Source organism: Neoarius graeffei, chromosome 24, assembly GCF_027579695.1.
Source record: "Neoarius graeffei isolate fNeoGra1 chromosome 24, fNeoGra1.pri, whole genome shotgun sequence".
Lineage (NCBI taxonomy): Eukaryota > Metazoa > Chordata > Actinopteri > Siluriformes > Ariidae > Neoarius > Neoarius graeffei.
The window spans coordinates 47199756-47224793 of NC_083592.1; the positions used below are offsets into that span (position 1 = coordinate 47199756).

General features: G+C 41.0%; 1 protein-coding gene across 1 annotated transcript in view; it reads right to left on the reverse strand.

Annotated features, from left to right (window-relative positions):
* cacna1ba (calcium channel, voltage-dependent, N type, alpha 1B subunit, a) overlaps positions 1-25038 on the reverse strand; it is a 380512-nt gene that overhangs the window by 127380 nt on the left and 228094 nt on the right. Inside the window, exons 20-25 of the mRNA XM_060907396.1 lie at positions 21272-22003; positions 17416-17597; positions 17158-17278; positions 15695-15824; positions 15521-15580; positions 13064-13170 (exon numbers count right to left, since the gene is read on the reverse strand). Of these exons, the coding sequence (XP_060763379.1) occupies positions 13064-13170; positions 15521-15580; positions 15695-15824; positions 17158-17278; positions 17416-17597; positions 21272-22003 (1332 nt within the window). The remainder of the gene's footprint in view (positions 1-13063; positions 13171-15520; positions 15581-15694; positions 15825-17157; positions 17279-17415; positions 17598-21271; positions 22004-25038) is intronic.

Genomic DNA, 25038 nt, shown 5'->3' on the forward strand with positions numbered 1-25038 from the left:
ATACCAGCTACTATGTTGTTGACATTAGCTAGTGCTAACAGCTAGCTGCTAGTACACTGCTACAACACAGACACCGACCCTAATAATACAGTTCTTGGTCATTGCCTGGTAACAGCAAATTTATAAAACGGGCCATGTCTCAACAGACTAAGAAGTTATTTCAATGACATTTAATAACATTTTGTTTATCCTGAGGACCGAAAGTAAATGAAAATGTGAACAAACCTTAGCTGTAATAAGATGGCGACCACCGGCTCCAGGGACGACCCGCTGATGTAGGCATGTTACCCAGCCTGACACAAAATATTTGTAGGCATCCAAACTCTTATACGCTTTCAGATCAATACCTGTGTATGGCGATGGGTTTTTAACGACATAGGTATACAGATCATGTGGGCCGAAGTCAGGTAAAGACGAGGGCTTCGTGTACTTCCGTACGTCAGTGAACAATCCTGGTGGAAGCAGGTAAACGTCGTTCTCTAAGCCTGCTAACCTCAATTTTTGCAAATACCTCTCCCTCCGCTCGCCCTGTAAATGCCCTACGTCGCTGGATAGTGAAGGTGTTTTCTGCATCTCGCTCCTTTTTCTTTTATGTTTTTCGTTTGTCGCCTTCCTCGCATTCAAACCGATTCGAGCCGAAGTCCACTACATGTCCAAAATGGCGGTCGTGTTTACGAAGGTCACGCGACTGAAAAGGGTCTATAGCCAACATGAAAGAAATCAGCGTTTGCTCAACTAAGTGAAACTGGATATTATAACACATCAGACTATCATACGAGTTCTTAATGTTGTCTTATCATTTGTCTATTTTTTGGTCAAAATCTTATACTTTAATTGCATTTTTAAATGTCACTAAGTATTAATTCACCGAAGATTATTGAAAACAAATGGCATTTGCTTGCAATCTTGGTGACTGGTTTCAGTTGTCATACCTGTCGTGCCACTGAGGTTTATCATCGTAGATAAGAACCTTTAAATATGTTTTTGAGCTCGATCAAAACAGTGGAATTGTTTTGCTTACCATGCTGTTCCTTCATCCATATATCCCTTCCTATCCAATCAATCCTCCTATCCATTCATGCATGCAGTGTCATCGAATCCTTTAAATAAATCTATTCTACACCCTTCCTTTCATATATAAATCATTATAATGGCAACCATTATAGAAAGTCGTTTATGATTAATTACCTGAATCATAAAAAGGAAAACATGTCAAACAAAAAGATGCGAGCAAGAACTTAAGTCGAGATGATTTTACATCGTAACAACACCTTAAAAATATTATCATTTAGCTGCGTAAAAGGCTAATTAAATGATTAATTATTTTATTTTCAACACACGTTCAAACAATTTACTCTTATCAGTCTACAATTTGAAAATCAGCACAACCAAAGACCAAAATACCATAAATAACCCAAAATTATATTCTGAACGTGAACTCTTACTTGTGGAAGGTGATCCTTCTTGTTTTCCAATATTTGTTGGCACAATGGGTGCAGTTCATCATGAAGCATTCATGCCATTTCCAAGGAATTTCATCTTCTTGCTTATCTGTCATCTTACCAGACGCCTAAAAATCAGCTATCCAAGATGGCGCCATAATGAGCCAATACATCCGATGCAGATGCATTCTAGTGCATTACACGATTTCTATGGATCCTTCATTCACAGGATTTTTTCAGGGATAAGAAAGATGAAGGACTCTGTTCCTGTATGAATTACCACAGACTCATCAAATCCCTATGAATTTCACCAGAATACTGTAACAAGCACACGGCCTCATACGCATCTATAAAGGAGACACGTAGAAGACTAACTTGGCGAAAATGGAGAACTATGAATATCTGGTCATATCGTAGGGTTTAGCCAATGCATCATCTTTCTTTATGATTTATCTTTGAAAGTCATAGGGTTAAAAGTCAAGTGTTATGAGAAAACCAAAGAATTTTAGATTAGCCATTTTTAAAAAGTAGTTGTCATAGTGTTGTGTAATGTATCAAATTAAGCCTCGGTCACAACCGGCCGTACGTGCTCCTACGGCCGGTATACGTGCAAAAAACGCAAGAAACGCACGGAGGGCGTGCGTGTGACGTGCTGATTTTCGAGCCGTAGACTGGCCGCAGAGGTTCTTTGTCATGTCAAACAAACTCTACGGGCGCTTACGTTTTTTTTCAGGTTGCAAGACAAACTTATGGCCAATGTGCGTCTTTCTCCATGAAAAAAAAAACAAAAAACGCAGCGATTTGGGAAACGCCAAAAATCGCACGGCCAAAAAATCGTACGTCCGGTTGTGACCTAGGCTTTAAAGAGTGTGAAGAGATGAATTGAAAACTAGTTTAATTTTGTTAAATGCGTCTAAAGAACCAAAGTTATGAACATTTGAAAATTCAGTGTTTTGTAAAATTTCTATTTCTGTCCGTTGCCCCGGTCACAAACCAGCATCCTTTGTGTTTAAACGTAAAAACCAGAATTTACCGCATACGTTCACTTTTAAATTGTAGACACCAAGCATGACTAATGACAGTGGTGCTCGAATGCACCGTGTATAAGAGGGTAAAACTTTTGTTCATTCTCTTCAAAACAGTATTACTGATATTTATACACCTTCTCATTTTTCTCCATGAAAAAAAGTGGAAAATCATAGATTTTTAAGAAGAATACAAAATTTTCCTCAGTGATCCGATCTTTTGCGGGCACGAGACATCAACATGTTCAGCTGATTTTACTGTCAAGATGAGATATATGACCATTAGGTGGGAATCATGAGTTTCAAGCCAATTGAACCAACGGTGACTGAGCTGGAAGTAACAAATAAATAAATAAATTAGTGCTGTCAAAAATGTCGCGATCTTATCGCGTTAACTTGACTCAATTTTAACGGCGATAATTTTTTTATCGCGAGATTAACGCTCTGTGACATGATGTAGGGTTTTCATAAGCTTTTGAAACTGCCAGGAACTTGGAACAGAGACTTTGCTTAGAAAAACGATAGCAGCTAGACTGTAATGCCACGCCCCGCACAGCCAGAGTCCTCTGCCCTCCCCCCAAAGAACCAGCGCGGGCAGGGTGCGCTAGCCCCGCGCCTCGGGACGAAGAGCCACGGTGCTCGGCTTAGGTTTCGTTTTCCCATCGGCAGCTCCAGCCCGACTTTGCAGTGGCTGTGACAAGACGTGTTATGCTCTGCAATAAAAAAAAAAAACATTGGTACAAAGCAAGCCCATTCACTTTTTTATGCTGATAAGAGAATTAGAATGTTTTTTCATGTGACAAAAATGTGCGATTAAATTGCGATTAATCGCGAGTTAACTATGACAGTTGCGACATTAATCGCGATTAAATATTTTAATCGCTTGACAGCACTAAAATAAATAAATAAATGGACCGGTGACGAAAATCACTAAAAAACCCAAGATGGCAGCGCCTGTGAGTTTGGTGCATTGCATCACACAGCGTTAAAGAAAAAAAAAAACGCTTAAAGTAAAAACATCACAACGCCGCACAAAATTAACAATATATTCAGTAAATATGTCATTTATTCTTGAATCAACACTAATTTTATGTAGATTAAACACTTTTAAACATCTTTAAAGGCCAAACGAAAACATACAAACGCAGTGGCACACTGTCATAGCTATTTAGATCCATTTAACCTCTGTCTCCTTTCTAGGCTACATCCCGTCTCTTAGAGATGTATGGACCAGCGCACGTTGCAGTACTGGCCTATCAGATAGCTTCAGCAGTTCCTGGTGTTCTCAAAACTTTTATAGAAGGTTCGTCTGCAACTCCAGTGTGTATGATGCTTCTCAAAGTGCCTTCAAGCAGGCTCTCCTGGTCACCAGCTATTAAAGAGGCTTTCATCTTCCTCAAGGAGAGATTTGCATTATTTACCATCCACATGATCCTGTTTGTGGTTGAGGAGCATGGCTGTGAGATGGGAACCGGGGTCATGCTCCCTCAAAGGGAAAGCAAACTACCTACCCAACCTCCACTTGGTTGTCATTTCTATAAGAACCATTCATCACTTGAGACAAATTATGAGGTTGGTAACTTGAGACATCATTGCTTGTAAGCTGACATGGTGGAACAGAGGAAATCGTGGTGGTGGGAGGGGTGTGTGGATTGTATCACAGATTTCTTCCCATCAGTGTTCACCCAGGGCTGATTAATGAAACCTGTGTCTCAAATCACCAGAAATCCAGGGTTCTAACTAGACCAAAATATCAGTGTAGTGCCACCAGTCATAACAGCCAGGGGTTTGGGGGCCGCCTTAGGCCCCCGAAAGCTCACGAGTTCTACATGCTTGGAGATGCATTCCAGTGCATTTCCTGGCACTTGAAGACCTCCCTGAAAGTCACTCTTTTTTGCTCATATTAATGAGATGATTTTTTTTTTTTTTTGCCAGAAGTTGCTTTGATTGTTTCTGACTGAAGACTTATTATAATTAATATTCAACTATATTGGTGACATATTTATGGAATAAGAATAAAACAACCAGTTGGTTTGGTGGCACGAAATCTGCAGCTGCACTGCTCCCAGTAGCCCTGTGATGCTTGCCTAACTTGACACCAAATTTATCTATGGTGATCACATCCAGGCCATGTACACATGTAGCCGGGTATTTTTAAAACCGAACATCCCCCCCCCCGTTTATAAAAATGTTTTATCCACACCACCTCGTCTTCGAAAAAAATCCCTTCCACACATAACCGAACATCTGCGTTTTCAATCACATTCATAAGCATTCCAAACCTGTAGATGGCATTATTTCCTCAAATCCTGCCCCCTAATCACATCAGAATAGCCCTCTGTTGGCGTCACTTCCGCCTAAACATAAAACATGGCGCCAAGCTCGTTCGTCTGGACAGACTCGGAGACAGAATTGCTTCTAAACTTCAAAAGACGCGAGAAAACGTTGATTGGGAATCTTGTCAGTAGTTGGGCTTCTAAAATTAAAGATGTAAATAGCACCTGCACAATAATTAACGCTTTCAAGGCACTACTCCGATCCATTACTCTTTGTCCATGCTTAATCTGGCTTCTGCAGTAAACAAAGGTCGCACGTTTGACGTCAGGGCAGATTTGTTGTCATTTTTGTGGCGCGGATTGTGACGTTCTAAAACGCAAAACTCCGGTTATCTCTGTCTACACGAAAAGGCATACACGGAGTTTTCAAAAATCTTCACTTTGCCCGGAGTTTTTTTAAATATTCGTTTTTGATGTGTTTTCATGTGGATGACAGGCCAAAACGTAGAAAAATATCTTCGATTTAGCAGATACCCGGCTACGTGTGGACGGGGTCCCAGATGCAGATGATGAGCTCTTGAATTACTCTGGATTACCAAGCATTGCTAGGCCTTAGGCTAGGTAGGCCTTCCCTTACTGACCGTTACTCCGCCGATTTCAATGCACCGTCTTGTGTCCTAAAAAAAAATGCCATTGGCCAGCACGTATTACATGCATGGCACGTAAGCGCTTCTTAACACGAACACAGCATAAGGAAGGAGGTAAACCTGGACGGGGAGCGGAGGATGTCCAAATGTAGAACGTTCGCATGGCGACGTGCTGTCGCCGCCGCATAGGGATAACAAGAGAAGGTTAAACAAAAGACCACATTTTCAAGATTGACCAGTCTTATTAGTGTAGCAGCAGCTTTTACAGGCGTGTCGGCAATATCGTGGGCGTAGCAGTAAGGAAACATTGCGTATCGGCCTGATACGCTGAAAAGGCCTAGCTAGAACCCTGAAATCAAGTACTTCACAAATAGTCTGGACTTCCACATTGTGTAAGGACTTACCCATTTCAAAGCCTTGCGCCTTTCATGTATTTGCATTTCAACCACTCTTTCTTGATCAAGTTTATCTTGTTCTTGGATTGCCAGCTTTTGCCTTGCCAAGCCTGTCTGTACGTTCCTGCTAAGCATCACTGACAGATGTTTTCCAGGTTTGTCCAGTGTTCACTGTAGCATCAAATCACCTTTCTATTCTTGTTATGTCTAATTACGCTAAGAATTCTTCACATTGCTTTTGTTCCATATAAGTTTCTGTTAGCTTTTGAGTTTGTTGTGTTTGATTTTCAAAATAAGTTCTGGGTGACTTTAAGCGATAACACAACTGCACTGATAGCATGGGACATAACCACTGACTGGATGAATGGAACAGTCAAGTTAATGGAAAGGGCTGAGAGACCCTTTTGGCAATGTTGAAAAGAGGAAAAAGGGCTATGATGAGTCCTTTAGGTCAGGTTTGGAGAAAGCATCTGTAGGTGGACGCAGAAACCGCAGCTATTCCATCTACAGCAGCCTCACAAACACGATCTCTTACCGGTACAAAGAGATCCAGTTCATATGATTTTCATTGGCTTTGAAAGTTACATCCTCACATTCTAACTGCATAATTATTAAATGCAGTCAATGGAGCACTTGCATGTGACGTCACAGCCGATCCAGATTGTGACAGACGCCATCTTGTCGGTCAAACGCCATATTCCGCCTTCTACTTCTGGTTCTACTTCTGCTTTTACTTCTACCTTTTCTTCTGGAAAACCCTACTATATACAATTCTACTACAACGGCTGCGGCTACAAGCTCTCCCTACCTGTGCACGTTTTTTATGTTTTTTGTGTGTATTTTTGTGTGTTGTTCGTCTGTACCGGACTTCAATATCCACTACAACTGTATGGACTTACTGGACATTGGTTTCCAGCAGAAAATGACGGTTTGTAGCGATTTCCATCGCATGCACAACATTCCGGACGAGAAAAAAAAAAAAACATTCCGGACGAGATAGCGAGACCAGCGGGGTTTCCGTGGATTGTTATCGGAAGCAAAGCGAAGGAGGCCGCGCCGGGAGCGGAAGCAAAAGCGAGGCTGCAGAGCCGGCCTGTTGACTAAGCTCAGAAAACAGCTACTCAAATCTCCACTGCCAAGCCTCTACCTCTCCAACGCCAGATCCATGTAAACAAGACGGACGATTTGGAATTACAGCTAGAATTACCTTATTCTATTCTATAATCGGCTGGTCAGTGCTATACTCAATACTTAAGTGACTTACCCGTCCAATGAGGATTCTTGTTTACAAGATGCCACATCTGAGTCGCTGACAAATCCTGAATTTCTGTAAAGATAACTGTCCAGAGATTTATAAGCACGCAGTGCTTCACCACTGAACAGCGAGGGAAAGTTAAGGAGGTAATTATACACGTCCGGGTATTCCGCTGACAGTTCAAAATCCGGTCGTGAAAACTCCGTCCGGTAAGCCATAAGGGTCACAAATCTGTAGATCGTTTATTTTAGACATATATCTAGTTATCTGTTCATTAGAAAAATGAGCCGTGTAGTCCGTCGGTTGAAATTGATCCATTCTGCACACGAGTGCAGCAGTGTTCAGCGGTGTTTTTGACCGACAAGATGGCGGTTGTGTACTTTCCGGTCACGTGACTGCAAGATCTCTATAGGTTAACCCTCGGAGGGGTTGATGTTTTGCCTGAAAACAAATTACAATCTATCTTTCTTATTAAAGCAACATCAGAATCACATGAATTGGATTTTTGATTTTTCTAACAAAATCTGTAGCGTTATGTGGGATGATTCTGAAGAGTCACTCCTTTACATTCTACTGAACACATATTGCACGTTACGTCTATATAGCAATAGACAGCATTCTTTCAGTAAACCTCATGATAACATGCATTAGAAGATCTTTTTATTCCTCCACATGCCTGGAGATGGAAAAATGAACATGTTCAGTTTGCTGATGATGCGTAGTCATGACAGAGAGCCAGACCAGCCTTATTACCCAACATGATTTAACAGATCAAACTCAGAGTCACAGGCTACATCCACACGGCAACGAGATTTTTTTTTTTTAAATATCGCGTCCACATGGGCAACGGATCAGTAAAGTACTGTATCAGGTTCATATGGCAACGCAACGCTTGCTGAAAACGATGCAATACACATGCCACACCTCTACGTGCGCTGTAAGACGGTCCCATCGGAGACACCAGAACAATAGAAGAAGTAGACGCATGTGCATAAACCCCTTCTTCTGTAGCATCAGCCACATAAAGTTTTGATTATTAGTCAGTAGCGTAAAATAGTATCTATTGTCTAAGACATTTATATTTCATATTAAAATGTCTATGTAAATTAATACATAGAAAGCCTGGCCAGGCGCTGAACGTTCTTCTGCCTTCACTTGAAGAGAAATTCAGGGCGAGCATGAGCCTAGGCTCTTCCCTGTCACTGTCACACGCACACACCTTCTCACTCCCTGTCCTATGGCTATAGTCCCTTTAAATCACGTGCTCGTTTTTTGAATGGAGACGCGGAAAGAGGAATGAACGGGGGTAGATGGAGAGAGAGAGGAATGAACGGGGGTAGATGGAAGCCGGTACGCCAACATTCTGAGATCCTCCAGAATTCTTTAATGGTCCGGAATAAATTGAATGCTACACGTTGATGGATTACTTTGTTCTTCTACACCCTTTTTGAGGAATGTATTGTCGGACTTAAAATAATAATAATAATAAGTTCAACTTGTATAGCGCCTTTCAAGAAACCCAAGGACGCTTTACAATTATAGACAAAGAAAAAAATAATAACAATAAAAAATAATAAATAAATAAATGAATAAATAATACAAAATAAAAAGTCCACCAAGTAGGAGTCAGGATGTAATTCCAGTGGTGTAGCAACCACAGTCCCACCAAAAGGCGCATGAAAATGAGTCCCACATCTCCAGCACAGCCGCCGTGACGCCGTCAGCAACATCGCTCAAACACCACGCCGTGGATCCACAAAGCGAGCACAGAAGCTCCGCCACGCAGAGCGCTGGTGTGTCCCAAACTGCCTGCACAGCCGCCGCAACGCCACCGAGCAACATCGCTCGGAACATCACGCCAAGCATTAAAGTGCAGAGCACTGGACAACCACGAATGTAAAATGAGCAACGAGCTCACTGCAGTCCACAGCTGGGAGCGCAGGCATCACCCACAGCGAACCAAGGCCTAGAGGGAACCAACGCCCAAAACTGGGTCCGGAGCTACACCACAACCGGCGGACAAAACACTCAAACAAACATCAAACTACACAAACACACAGAAAAAAATAAATAAAATGAAAATTGAAAAAGAAAGAAAATTAAATTTAAAAAAAAAAAGCTCTGGTGAGAAGCGGCAGCCAGAATGCGCACGACGTACTCTCAACCGGAAACGGAACCAAAAAAGGACTTAAACCAACATCTGAAGAGGTGAGATCGCTCCTTTTTTTTCCCTATTTTTGCTGGCGGGATTGTCATGTGGTTGTGACGTCATCGTAAACAAATCCGTTCTACTCATCCAGACGACTTCGCAATGGCGCCATTGGCAGATTTTTCCACTCTGGAACCCGTTCTCAAAAGATTTCGTTTTGGGGCACCCAAAACGCCGGTGCCGTGTGGACGCCAGGCCGAAACGATAAACAATTTTATCAGATTCACCTGAATCCGTTGCCGTGTGGACAGGGCCACAGTTACATGCACTGATCTGAAATACAATGTAAGTACCCTGATACGAGCGCTCAGGCTGCATCCAGGTTGTTATCAGATGCAATGATACATTTTATACGGACAGAGATCATGAGAAGAGATAATGAGACTCGGTTTTATCCGTCACAATGACGTCAGGTTGAACAATGGCAGAGAAGTTGGGTGATCTAGCAAACATGAATGAATGAACGAATGACAAAGAGTCGATGAGGACACTTACGCACAGACAGGCAAGAGGACAAAACAGAGAGCGGAAGAGACAGAGAGACAGCAAGAGCGAGAGAGAGCGAGAGAAAGAGTGTTAAGGCATTACCCCATGAAGCTCCTTCACGCCATTCGAACAGGAGAGAGAAAGAAGGAGAGTAGAGAGTGAGCAGGAAAAGAAAAGATCACTCACAGTGTACAATACACACAGCGTGACACGACATCACAGAAATAACACGCACAGGAGGGACAGGAAGTGCGAGAGATCACACTGCAGTTTTCGATAGAATAAGCTCTTGAGACTGAAGGCTCCGAATATAAAAATAAGAAAATATTTTCATTACAATCAGTCTCTTTTCGATGTTTGCCCTGTAATTTTTGCATAAATTAGTACAGACACATTATATATCAACATTCACTGGATATGAACAACCGTGTGCTCTGATTGGCTACTCTACTACTAAGATATCAGTTGATATACTGTGGGTAAAGAAAAACAAAATGGCAGCTTTGTTATCAAGTATTTAAAAGAAACAGAAATATATATATATATTAGGGGTGGGACATTAATGCGTTAATTAAGATTAATTAATTTTAAACTAATTAATTCGTTAAAAATATTAACGCATTTTATCGCAGTTTGCATGCCAAACAAACCGGAACCGTTGTTAGTGCACCGTGTTATGGTGCGACAAATATACTGATGCACACAGTTCCAGTTACAGCAATGGAGCTTGAAAGCGCGCCGGGTCTGCTGGACGGTAAATCTATATTCAAAAAAACGACCCGATGGAACTGTTGATAAAACCATAGTTTATTGCAAACTGTGCAGAAACGAGTTTGCTTATCACAGAAGCTTGTCAACTTTACGGTACCATTTAAATGCCAAGCGTGTCACCGCGATTACTGAAACAGCTGCAGCTCGAGGTAGCAGTTCTGGTCAGCAGTGCAAACTTGAAGAAATGGCTGGATTCCAGAAGAAAATGAGCAGGGCGATGTCGGAAAATTTAACGAACACGCTGGCCAAGTGGATTGCCCTGGACTGCAGACCGCTATCGGTGGTAGAAGACAAGGGTCTACGAGATGTATTGCAGATTGCGGCGTGTGATCCAGAAGGTAACAACTAAAATGGTTAGTAAAATGGCACTGAAACTTTAGTCTCTTCAATTTTGGACAGGGACCTTACCTTTGTTTACTATTGCAAAATGAAATACAATTTATTGTTTACAGCCATTAAATGAGTTTGAATCTAAAAATCATGTCTGTGTATTATTTGAACTCTTCACATATTATTTAGTGCTGTCAAAGTTAACGCGATAATAACGCGTTAACGCGATCTCAATTTAACACGATTAAAAAAAATAGTGCCGTTAACGCAAATTCTAATTTGGCCCTGCGAGTCACCCGTAGTTCCTGTTGAGGCTTGTCGCGCGCTGCTTCAATAAGAGTACGTATGAGTGATGGAGAAAGGCATAGACATATAAACATCCTCGCCGCCATATTGGATGGGGCAAAGTGGAGATTCTTCAACCGTCTCTGGTATAGCGTCTCGACAGTAGCCGAGAATAAAGATGCCTCATTCATGTGCTGCGTTTAACTGTACCAACAGGTTTACCGTCCAAACGAGATCACATGGGATTACCTTTCACAGGTGAGACTGGAAAAATACTTTTCAATACTGTTCCTTCAGTCTTCAGTTTCCCAGCTCATCTCCACCGGGGGGGTGTAGAGTTATAAGCAGTGAGCATTAGAGAATACAGCGCCACACTATGATGGACGTTTTTGAACGTATGATGAATGTTTTTATTTTTGTTATCTGTTTTTTTCTTCTTTTATGGCAAATACTTCTCTTCAAAAGAAACTAATGAAGAGTAAAATAAAACATTTTTTTATTTTCACAGTGATATGCACTTTATTTTTCATCCCTTGGTTTTCTCATCTAATATGGAAGTTATGGATGTCAGTGGCTGTGACAAGACGTGTTATGCTCTGCAATAAAAAAAAACATTGGTACAAAGCAAGCCCATTCACTTTTTTATGCTGATAAGAGAATTACAATGGTTTTTCATGTGACAAAAATGTGCGATCAAATTGCGATTAATCGCGAGTTAACTATGACAGTCGCGACATTAATCACGATTAAATATTTTAATCGCTTGACAGCACTAATATTATTTAGTTACATAAAATAAATGTTGCTTTTGGGGCAAATACGGTCGTGCGATTAATTGAGATTAATTGAGATTAATTAATTACAAAGCCTGTAATTAATTAGATTTTTTTTTAATCTAGTCCCACCCCTAATATATATATATTCCCCCCCAATATCTCCTGTTCCACACTCCAGCCCAGTCAGTGGCAGTAATGCACCTTTAAGTTAGTTTGCCAGCCACCAAAAAACCCTAAAGAAGAATAACAAAATGGCGGAGCGTGTTACTGAACCAACTGAGGACGAAATAAAAGCTCTACTCGAAAACTAAACCCCTAAAAATGCAAAAAAAAAAAAAAAAGCTACAAAATATGTAATAAAAGTATTTGATGGTAAGAACATATATATTTTTTTCAAGAATTATTATTATAGCATTTTTCACAAATTGCCACTGTCATTTTGCCGGTTTGTTTACATTCTAAGTGGAAATTATTTTGTTGGACATTTTGTATAAAGTTTTTATTTATCTAATTTGCAAAATATACAAATAAAAATGCTCAGTTTCTCAAAATCCAGTGAATATGGATAGAATAAAACAGTTATTCCACTCAATCTTGTTGTACATGATTTACAGCCAACTCTGTGCTATGTGCCTTGTCAGCTATCAGCTCATGTACGACTCGATTTTGTGGAATAACTGTTTACAAAGGAATTACTGTAGCTTAGCACAGAGTCTGTGCAACCATAGCAGAATAAAAAGCAACGTTTTATCTAAACCCTGTAAATATGAACAGACAAGTGGATTTGTGGGGGGGGGTTTTCTGTTAGGATCCCTGAAACAATTTAAAGTGCATGTCAATATCAAATAATTCCTACATTATCACCAAAATATTCAGATTTGAGCTGCCTGTCAGAGCAAAGTCTCAGAATACACTTCTACAGAGCCTGTGAGAATATAGCTATTAAGCTCAAAGAACCTTGATAAATTATTGTTTTACAATCATTTCTACACTATGTAACACACACACACACACACACACACACACTACTCAAGAGCTGAAATGACACTATGCTGGGTTCGTATATTAAACTGACCTCTGACAAAGAGACAGAACGTAAATGGTGCATCGCAGTAATGGTGAGGTTTCTTCTAAGTGCTGAAATTTATACTTAAAATATGACTCACGTGAATGCGAATGCCACCAGGGCTCCACTGACCACAATGAAGTCCAGAATATTCCACAAGTCTCTGAAGTACGAGCCTGGATGCAACAGCAAGCCCAAATCCACCATCTTTCAAAAAAAAAAGGCAGCGTCATCCTTTATTACAACCCTGATTCCAAAAAAGTTGGGACAAAGTACAAATTGTAAATAAAAACAGAATGCAACAATTTACAAATCTCAAAAACTGATATTGTATTCACAATAGAACATAGACAACATATCAAATGTCGAAAGTGATGCCAAATATTGGCTCATTTGAAATTTCATGACAGCAACACATCTCAAAAAAGTTGGGACAGGGGCAATAAGAGGCTGGAAAAGTTAAAGGTACAAAAAAGGAACAGCTGGAGGACCAAATTGCAACTCATTAGGTCAACTGGCAATAGGTCATTAACATGACTGGGTATAAAAAGAGAATCTTGGAGTGGCAGCGGCTCTCAGAAGTAAAGATGGGAAGAGGATCACCAATCCCCCTAATTCTGCGCCGACAAATAGTGGAGCAATATCAGAAAGGAGTTCGACAGTGTAAAATTGCAAAGAGTTTGAACATATCATCATCTACAGTGCATAATATCATCAAAAGATTCAGAGAATCTGGAAGAATCTCTGTGCGTAAGGGTCAAGGCCGGAAAACCATACTGGGTGCCCGTGATCTTTGGGCCCTTAAGGCCTCTGTATGCTCGTGCGACAAGGCTTTCGCAGACAGCTTTTCGCAGACAGTTGTAATTTATTGTTGAGCGGGGATAATAGGCATGCGCGATGTTATTCACCGGCACAACGCAAGGGGGCGCGAAGTCGTTAGGAGTAGTTGGTGGGTGTGCTTAGTGGAGTGTTTATCCTCCGGTTACTTATAATGACTAGAACTTTTTTTTTTATAATGACTAGAACAGGAGTCGTATAGATGTACGTACTTCCTCAATCAACCGCTCTTCATGCTGCTCCATCTTCGCTCGTGTTTTTAAAAATGCCGGTCGTGAAAACAAAACAAACCGGGAAAGTAGGGAAGCGGAAGTGCGTGTACAGTGGATGTAGAGTGGACCAATCAGAGCCCTCTTGTCTGCAACGCTGTCTGCGAGGCTTCTGCGGTGGTCACAATTTTTGGGAGGTGCGCGCAGAGCGTCTGCGAAGGTGGGGGGGCTACGCAGACACTGTCTGCGACGCTATCTGCGAGGACTGGGTTGTCAGCATAAATTGGCCTTTAGATGGCACTGCATCACATACAGACATGCTTCTGTATTGGAAATCACAAAATGGGCTCAGGAATATTTCCAGAGAACATTATCTGTGAACACAATTCACCGTGCCATCCGCCGTTGCCAGCTAAAACTCTATAGTTCAAAGAAGAAGCCGTATCTAAACATGATCCAGAAGCGCAGACGTCTTCTCTGGGCCAAGGCTCGTTTAAAATGGACTGTGGCAAAGTGGAAAACTGTTCTGTGGTCAGACGAATCAAAATTTGAAGTTCTTTATGGAAATCAGGGACGCCGTGTCATTCGGACTAAAGAGGAGAAGGACGACCCAAGTTGTTATCAGCGCTCAGTTCAGAAGCCTGCATCTCTGATGGTATGGGGTTGCATTAGTGCGTGTGGCATGGGCAGCTTACACATCTGGAAAGACACCATCAATGCTGAAAGGTATATCCAGGTTCTAGAGCAACATATGCTCCCATCCAGACGGCGTCTCTTTCAGGGAAGACCTTGCATTTTCCAACATGACAATGCCAAACCACATACTGCATCAATTACAGCATCATGGCTGCGTAGAAGAAGGGTCCGGGTACTGAACTGGCCAGCCTGCAGTCCAGATCTTTCACCCATACAAAACATTTGGCGCATCATAAAACGGAAGATACGACAAAAAAGACCTAAGACAGTTGAGCAACTAGAATCCTACATTAGACAAGAATGGGTTAACATTCCTATCCCTAAACTTGAGCAACTTGTCTCCTCAGTCCCCAGACGTTTACAGACTGTTGTAAAGAGAAAAGGGGATGTCTCACAGTGGTAAACATGGCCTTGTCCCAACTTTTTTGAGATGTGTTGTTGTCATGAAATTTAAAATCACCTATTTTTTCTCTTTAAATGATACATTTTCTCAGTTTAAACATTTGATATGTCATCTATGTTCTATTCTGAATAAAATATGGAATTTTGAAACTTCCACATCATTGCATTCCGTTTTTATTTACAATTTGTACTTTGCCCCAACTTTTTTGGAATCGGGGTTGTTAATTCCTGAATCCGGATGTGGGAGACTTTAAAAAAGACTCTCACAGGGGAAAAGTGACATCTCATAGATGTATCAGTGTTAAGCAAATATAATGTAGCACGTTTAAAAAAAAAAAGCATGATGATAAACTCCTCTTAAGAGCACCTGCTTTTTATACTGTCTAAAAAAACAAAATTAAGTTTGCACTCACCTTAATTACCATCTCAAATGTGAACACACCGGTGAAGACGTAGTCCAAATACTTCAGCACCTTTCAAAACAAAAGGTAATATTAAAGTCCTATTCAGAGAGAGTTTAAAACAAGGAAGAAAAGGAAAAGTACTGTAATGTAATCAGATAGTTATACAATTTGAATGAAACACACGGAGTTCCGCAGTGCGTTGGCATTAACTGGGTCTTCAGCAGCCAGTGCAATGCTGCTCATGGCTATAACCATCAGGATACACATCTCAAAGTAACGCAGACTGACTATGTAGTGGCACAAACGCCTCACCCTGCAAGCAAGAGGTAAAGAATCAGGAGATTCATATGCATGTTCATAAACTGGAGCTTAGATCATAACTCTGACTATTGCATTAATAGATATTGTATTCATTTGTTGTGTGCTTGTCTGTAGTTTTGTGTGAATTTATGACTAAGGCCCTGGTCACACTACAGATCGCGATGAGTCCGCGAATACCTGACGATGAAAAATCGGTAGCATCGTCACCAATCCTGTGATACACAGCAAACGTTCTCCGAGGTTCGCGAGTTGTTTTTTGGTGCGTCTCTGCCTTGTGAGTGGCCAAAAACTTTGCGAAAAATGTCAAGGCATGCATTGGGGGCGATGTTTTCGTCGGCAACCTAAGCAGTGAATATTCACAGATGGGTTTGAGAATATTTCCCAAAGCTCAGGGAACCGTCTTCGAGCCTTTTGAGATGTAATCCACGTCCGTGATGCTCGCAGGAGCCTCGTCAACACAGCGGCTCACCATCGCTTAACCTTCTTAGACTTGAAAAGTGCATTTACATTCAAGGATCCTTCAAAGCGTGTTGTGCGCACTCTTGGGACCCAGTCATTATGGGAAACACTTGATCCTGGTTTGAGCACAATCAGCACGCGCATATAAGGATGCTGCTTTCACAGAGACTTTGCGAAGTATTCTGCCAGGTATGTGGTGACAGACGGATGTAATTGCAGGAAGAGTGTTTATTAGCAGGTGTGATATTTAAAAAAAAAAACAAAATGTGAGGCAAGGTCAGAGTAACAAAACACAAATGAAAGCAAAACAGAAAGCAGTGTCAAAGCAGAGTATTTAACCAGAGTCATACAGTAAACATGGCTAGAAACAAACATGACTGTGATAATACTTCACAAAACCTCTGTGAAAACAATGTCCTTATATGCATGTGCTGATTACGCTCAAATCAGTGTCAGGTGTTTCCCATAACGACTGGGTCCCAAGAGCGTGCACAACATGCTCCGTGTGCAAGCACGACCGCTCGAAATGCGCCAGGCTCAAGCACACGAAGGTGTGACAGTCAAGTGTTCACCTGTTGTATGACCACAACTTTAACTCACCTGTATATCGCCATGCATTGTCACCAAAACGCCTCATTTCCATCGACAACCCATCGCAAAGCATCGCAAGCTGTAGTGTGACTATAGGTTAAGAGAGTAGCAGAGCATGGGCCTTTGCTTAAAACAAAAAGCTTTGACCCTAAATACACAAATGCCTTTACTTTGCATATTTTTAAAAAATCGCAATAGACTGCCAGTGGCCAGCAGCATTATGCCACTTGACCAGGTTATACCTTAAACACATGAACTAACACACAAACACTCACGGGTTAGTTGGGCCAAAGATAAACATGGAACTGTAAGGAAGGATAGGGCGTGGACCGCTCTGGTTCACTTCCTCCAGGTTCTTCTCAGTCATGGGCACTGTTTCGCTGTCTATACTGTTCACTTAAGTACATAAATAAAGCGTTTATTTAGAGACAACAAGATTAACAGTCATTTTTTTACATGATAATATATTTTTGTCAAAGCAAATGGAGTCCCACTATTATTTCATAGCATTCCATATTAAAAGCAGTGCGTACTGGCGATGAGAGTGGTCTCTCCCGGTGGAGAGGTGATAGTGACAGGGATATGGACCCCCAGGCCTCCTGAACGGCTGACATTTCGCTGGTTATCAGAGTCTTCTGGTTTCTCCAGTCCCCACCGATCCCCCACCACAAGCTGCTTTGAAGTTGCAGGCGGTATATTTCCCATTTCAGTTTGCCTAAAGCAGGAAATGATTGTTGTGTTACATTGTACGAAGCCACAGTTTCCACATAACTCCATTCCTGAATAACATCTTCACCAGCTAGCTCAAATAAGCTAATCTGACATAGGGTGACCAGACGTCCTGGTTTTACCAGGACAGTCCCGATTTGGGGTTGTGTCCCGAGTCGCGACAAAAGTCTGTCGGGACACGGATATGTCCCGGTTTTCGCCACTCGCGACGTTTGCGACTAAGCAGCGTGGGAATCATTAGCGGAGAAATGTCTGCATTTACTATTTTGATGAATTGACAGGAATCGCAAACTTTCCTGGTTACTGCCCTCTGGCCTTGTGGCGTGGGTGTTTATTTAGCCACATTATTCCAGACAACAGAACGGGTTGCCATGCAACAATAAAATCAACATTAACTGGCGCGAATGTTCTTTGTCTAGCAGCTAGCAGCAGTAATGCCGCAGCAATTATGCCGAAAAGAAAATGTACCTTTTCCAAAGATTTACACGGCACCCACCCCTTCCTCCGAGAGGTGCAGAACAATGCACACGAAGCCTACTGCACACACTGTAAGTGCTTTGTTCTTGTACTGAGTTGGGTAGCCTATGTTGCAAATGCTGTGCGCTCCTGTGGGGGCTTTCCTCAGGCTGTCGGCCCTCTCCTCCTTTACTGCTGTTTTGTTTGAGTGTATATTCTCAAATCACTTGTCTCCTTTTTGTTTCTGTTTAACACACCATTCTGACAGTTTGGCCGTATTGCTGTGTTGAACAGTTTGTTGCACCTTCCATTAAAGTGTTCACTTTTGTACACATCTTGCTTTATTCATTCAGTTGTGGGGAATGGTTAGTAAGGTTGATCCTGACCTAGGCTATGTTAAGGTCACATATCTACTTTTTAAGTTCATGCTATAGTGCATACAGTTTTAGAGATATAGCCTACATGTGCATATGCATTCTTCTTGGTGTTCTCACAAACAGGTGAAATAAATCAGTTTAAATGTGGCCTATGGACATAGCCTGGCCTATTCTCAGCCATTACAAAACCTGTTGTCTGACCATAATTTAACTGATCTGTATACCACTATGCCACTAGATAACAAAATGCCTGTTTGTTTTATTTCATGTGAGATGTTGATAAATGTGAGCTTCAACGAAATGATAAGAGCACCTCTCTGAGTGTCACGTTTACGTAAAAAAAAGGTGTGCGTGCACGAGCATGGTCGCGCGCAAAAGTGTCCCGGTTTCAGACTAGGGAAATCTGGTCACCCTAATCTGACAGGATTTCTGACAAGATTTTTAAACCAAAATTCATAAATGCTTCCCGTTCTCATTCCGAAAACTAACCTGCTTGCTAAAATCAGCTACTTGATAGGATTTCTGAGAGGATTTTTATGTCAGATTTTATTTAAAAAAAAAAAAATGCTTGGACTCATCAGAACTAACCCTAGCTTGCTTGCTAACAGGCTAAACTGACAGAATTTCTGAAAGAGTTTTATAAATGCTTGCAATCTTCATTTCTAACACAGCCTGCTTGCTAAGATAAACAAAACTGTCAGGATTTCTGAGAGGATTTTTAAGTCCTTTTCATAAATGTTAACTGTCCTCAATGCTACATTTAGCCAGCTAGCTAACATAAGTTAAATGAACAGGACATAATCCAAAAAGTTCAGGACTGTTAACGCTATACGTCTAGCCAACATAACATAATCTGACAGGATTATTTGACGATTCTTAAGCAATAGTCATAAATAAAAAAAAAACACTTCACTGCTAATGAAGTGATCTATTTGGAGATCATACGATATCTGAGAAAACAAGACATTCCAGTCATTACAAATTAGTGTGTTTATACTCTCAAACAAAACAAAACGCAACAAAACAAAAAAGCTGAGAAACTAGCTGGCCATATTGATAGTTAGCATGGTTAGCAGATGCGCTATTACCAAGGACAAGAATTATAATACATATTACCATATTACTACACTAAAAAAAGAACAAATAAATGGTCTGTTTACTGAAACTCCGTGATAATGGCAAAATAAATTTATAATGAAATAACTGCGGGGGCGGCACGGTGGTGAAGTGGTTAGCGCTGTCGCCTCACAGCAAGAAGGTCCGGGTTCGAGCCCCGTGCATACCTGTCAACTTTGAGGTTTGAAAAAAAAGGATATTTCCCAGATTTTTAACTCAAAATAAGGGAAAATTTCAGAAAGTCATACCCTTCACCAAAAGTGGGTGTGTAGTTGAATGGGGGGCAATTTTCTATCTAGTATTTGTGATTTCCTGTACTCTGGTGCATGTTGGTGATAGCCAAGACCCAAACTCAATATGCTTATGGTTTATAGAGTGCATTTGTGAATAAACTATACATTTATTTTTATTTGCTTTCAGTGGTACCAGTTATTTCCCAAATTAAGGGCTAAAATACGTATCTTATGTTAAAATAAGAAAGGTCATTATATAACCAGTCAATAAATTCAATTCCATTGCAATTTATTATGGTTTTACCATAGTCATGGCCTCGGAACGATAGATAGATAGATAGATAGATAGATAGATAGATAGATAGATAGATAGATAGATAGATAGATAGATAGATAGATAGAGTAATAAAGAAAGAGTAATATAAGATATTAAACCAAGAGTGATTTAAAATGGGTAAGTTTCAGATAGAAAATAAAATAGACAATGAGTGGATAAAACAGTTAATACACCAATTAGTTTACACTAGGCTATTTATGAGGTCTTAGCCAGGACATACTTAATGTAAACATGTGTAGCTTACCTTTGATTATTTGGGAGGCTTTCGTTTTCCCCATGGAAAATTTCTTTGTGATGGAAGAGTCTGGGAACATTCCAGCCACGCACTTGTTGAAATCATCAAAGAAAGAGGCGCTAATGTTTTTCTTAGCTATTAGCATCGCAATCTTCACCTCAGACCTAATCAGTGTTGCCAGATACTGCTGACGTTTTCCAGCCCAAAATATGTTCAAAACCTGCCAAAATGCACTTGAAACCACCCAACTTGGGCGGGAAACCGCCCAATCTGGCAACACTGGACCTAATCACTTGTTCAGCCTCGCCTCCGGACGTATTTATGTAATTACTGATGCCTGAGAGGGCGGGGACGTGAATTCATGGCCCGACTTCCTGCTGTAAACTCCTGTCAGAGGCGCGTCATGAATTCTGGACCTACTGACTTTTTTATATTGTGAAAATACGGAACTTTTATATAATGTCAAAATACGGGATATTTTCGGGAAAATAAAAAAACGGGAAGACAGCGGGAAATAAGTCAAAATAAGGGATTTCCCGGGAAAAACAGGAGGGTTGACAGGTATGGCCCCGTGGCCGGTGAGGGCCTTTCTTTGCAGAGTTTGCATGTTCTCCCCGTGTCCGCGTGGGTTTCCTCCGGGTGCTCCGGTTTACCCCACAGTCCAAAGACATGCAGGTTAGGTTAACTGGTGACTCTAAATTGACCGTAGGTGTGAATGTGAGTGTGAATGGTTGTCTGTGTCTATGTGTCAGCCCTGTGATGACCTGGCGACTTGTCCAGGGTGTACCCCGCCTTTCGCCCGTAGTCAGCTGGGATAGGCTCCAGCTTGCCTGCGACCCTGTAGAACAGGATAAAGCGGCTAGAGATAATGAGATGAGATGAGAGGAGATAACTGCGGTGTATTACCTGTGTTCTGAAGGCTTGACCTCTTCTTGCTCTCCATTCTCTCTCTGCTCACTGCCCTCTAGTGTAGACTGCACCTTGCCAGCCCGTTGCCTGTGCCTCCTCCTGCCCCCATTGCCCCCTTCCTCCCCTCGTGAGCTCCTTTCTCCATCCCCCCTGACCGAGCGTGAGCCTTCTCTATGGTGTGAGCGTCTCTCACCCTTGGTGCCAACAACACCATTGCCCTCACGTCCTGCCCTATGTGAACGGTGGTGTCTGTGGTCTCCCCTAGCATCACGGCTGTGACTGCGCTCACTCTTGCCATCTTTGGTCCGTGTGCCCTCAGTCTCCTTGCTGCGGCTGTGGTGCACGTGGTGACGTGAGGCTCCAGTTTCACCGTTTTCTTGGGCTTCATTGGAAGTTCGCTCACGTCTCCGATGATGGTGTTTACGTGGGGGTTGGGACTGAGGAGGCTCTATGGTAAGGGGCTCCGAAGGTACCTGTGGGTTGGGGTCCTCAGGTGTGCCTGGGTCAACTCTCAAGTCCCTGGGCTTGTCCCAGTCACATCTTGGCTCCACCACCAGTGGCCGGTCCAAGTGGGTGGTGATGTCGGGCCGTAGGTGCTGGGTAGAGGTCAGGCGAGGGTTGAGTTCCTCATGGTACAGGGCCTCACTGCTGGCTCGCATGTGCTTCCGGATCTGTGTGGTGCGTTGCTCCCATACGGACATCATCTTCAGTGAGCGTCGCTGCTCTTGGCTGGAGAAGAGAGGAATCAATGGGAGGAAGGGTTCACTTCCAATAAGAAATTTTCAGTCAACAAAGACATGGGACCAGAAATGAAATCTGCCCATCCATGTCAAGACCACCTTTTACTGTCAGTGAATATTAAACAATTCTTTACTACCGTCCAGGTCTTTCTGCATTACATTTCAGATGAAACCATTACAGAGCCATGCTTTTATGCTAAAAGTAAGCAAAAATAGATGCTATTTTGTGTGCTTTTGTTGCTGTGAGAGAAAAGATTGTCTTTATGGATGTCAAATTACAATACTCGACATGCTGTTTCTTGCCTGCTAATGCCTGTGGATTATGGCTAACCAAAGTAGCACCATGCATCCCAAACATAGATACCAGATGCCCAAGGAACATGACATTTAAACGGTGGGTACAAAAGATTAAGCCTGGTCTGATGAAATTCTGAGCATACCATAAATCTCCTTCCTCGAACTGACTGCATGCATCTTCTCAATGCCACGTTTTTGGTAATCCTTCTGTTGTTGCCATTCCTTATAGACCGACAGAGGCTTTGATATGGACTCGAATGTAGTGGTGGAGCTTTTTTTTTAATCCTTTCTCTCTGGTCTTGCTGTCATTTTTTATTGATCTGAATCACTAATCCCAATAGAACCGTTATAACCCGCACACTGAACATTGCTGAAGCTGTGATCTCGTTACGTGATGCTGCTCAAACTAGTCTGACACTGGAGAACATGTTGGTTTCTAACAAATTGGACTCTATGAATAGCTAACATTTGCCCATTTTAGATTAAACAAGCTTTAACATATTTTCCTTGATTCTAATTAAAGTCATGGCCCAATTTCTCAAGTGTGATGTATGCAATTTATTTTGGCTTATACTCAGTGTGGCCTCATTTTCAAATCATTTAGCTGTAATCAAAAACTCCGGCGTAATCATAATTAGGAACGCTTTCCTGTGAAAAGAAAGAGAGCGAGAGTACAAAAGTGCATGCAAGCTCATCTTTTTACAAATCTATTCCAGGTACACCTTAGTGCAGGCTCACTGGTTGCAGGACAGAAGACCTAAAGTATCGTTATAAGTAGGCGTATCGGACGCTCGCTGGCTGTGCTGTGAAAATTGTGCATGCAGACGCTCATCTAAGTTTCCAAATCGGTCACTGCTTAACTCTTGAATATTTTCTATTGTGAATACTATCATTAAAAAGCTTATAATCTTTGCTTTCCGAAGAAATTCATCTCGTTAAGATCTGTTCAATACTTTGGGAGTAACGGCAGGTTGAACTTGGTACAACAGAGTACACTCTCTGCACGCGTGACATCAGGAAACTACCGGTGATTTTTGACTCACGGGAACGTAGTCAGGCTCTCTCTCCCTCTTCTGATCGGTTTCCGACTGGATTACTCACGAATATCAATCAGATAACTTTTATAGAGATGTTCTCTCGCTCTCAGTGTTTATGATGAAGTATTCAGCAAAATTTTCCATCAGCTAGTTTTGATGTTATATAACTGGAGTAGTTTTGATGAAAAATATTGTGGTCAGAATGAGATTTAAAAAAAAACAGAAGTCAGAAACGCAAGTGTTAATTTCAATTCAATTAAATGGAATTGTTTATTGGATGTGGCTCATGCAGTTTTTTCGAAGTTAGCCTTGAAAGCTGTGAATATTAATCGAAATAATCATTTATACTCTTTCATATAAACACAAGTCAGCCCTACTTAGAAATATAAAGGCCTACAGAGCACAAAGAGGGTATTAGAAATATTCTTTTATGACTTTATTTTGATAGAGAATGGTAGATGTGAATGACAGTCAATCATTAACACTGACTTCTCCTTCTTTGTGATGTATACATGAGAGTTAAGATCAGCTTTATATTGCACAAATAAAGCCATTTGGTGAAACTTTGAAGAAGAGAGTGTGCCGATTTAACGTTTTTACGTAATTAGCATAATAAATACTAATTAAAACTAGTTTGCATAATTTGTTTTTAGTAATTTTTTTAATTTGTATTCAGTATACAACTATCTATATGCCTGACAATTTCCATGTAAATATCTTGAAAAATAAAAAAGTTATTAAGAAAAAACATTGGTTAATGAGGCCCATTTTGGACCATGTGATCCTCATACAGAATATCACGGCAGTTTTCTAAAATTTAAGCCGTTTTTTCAATCTTTGATTTGTAATATCTCAAGAACAGATAAACATATTTTAATTCTGTAAAAAGTATGTTGTTCTGCATTAACCCTTTGATGCAAAACATGGGTCAAAAGTGACCCGGCTGAGTTTTTATCTTCAATATCTTTGCAATAAATTAATTCCATCATTCAGTATTCGAGGTATTCCTCAATTAACTTGTTTTTGATCATCATACATCCTTATTTTATTTTTTCCTTTCTTACTTTTTGGATAAAAACCTTTTTTGTATCACTACCCTTCTAATGCACAACATGGGTCAAAAACAACCTGCATTCATTTTCCAGGTTATTTCATGTATGGCTGAGTGTTTCTATGATCTACTTTTGAAATAAATTAATTTTGTCATTTACTTTTCCAAATATGCAGTAAATATCTTGTTTTTGTTTAGCACAAATCATCATTTTTATTTTTCTTTTCTTAAGTTATGAACAATAAAAAAAAAAAGCTTTTGTAATTCTACATCAAGTTTACACACATGGGTCAGAACCGACCCGCATGCATTTACTCCAGCGTTTGGTGGGAACTGTGAATTGTGCTTGTGTCAGACATTTCACAGCTCAGCACAGCGCCCTTTGCCCATCTAATACATGTACGTAATGTTTTTCAATTGTTCTAACATTACCTTAGAAAAAAAGTGATGTTTAGGTTACCTTGAGAGTGAGTAGATTACTTGTCAGAAAGTTACAAGTAATTACTATTAGCTACCGAGCTGTTGACATATTCTACTTTAGTTAGCTAATTTTATTGTAGTTGGCTTAGCTAACGACATAGTTAATAAATAAATAACTGGCCCCATTCACTGCTAAAGTAATTACTTGAAACAAATTAT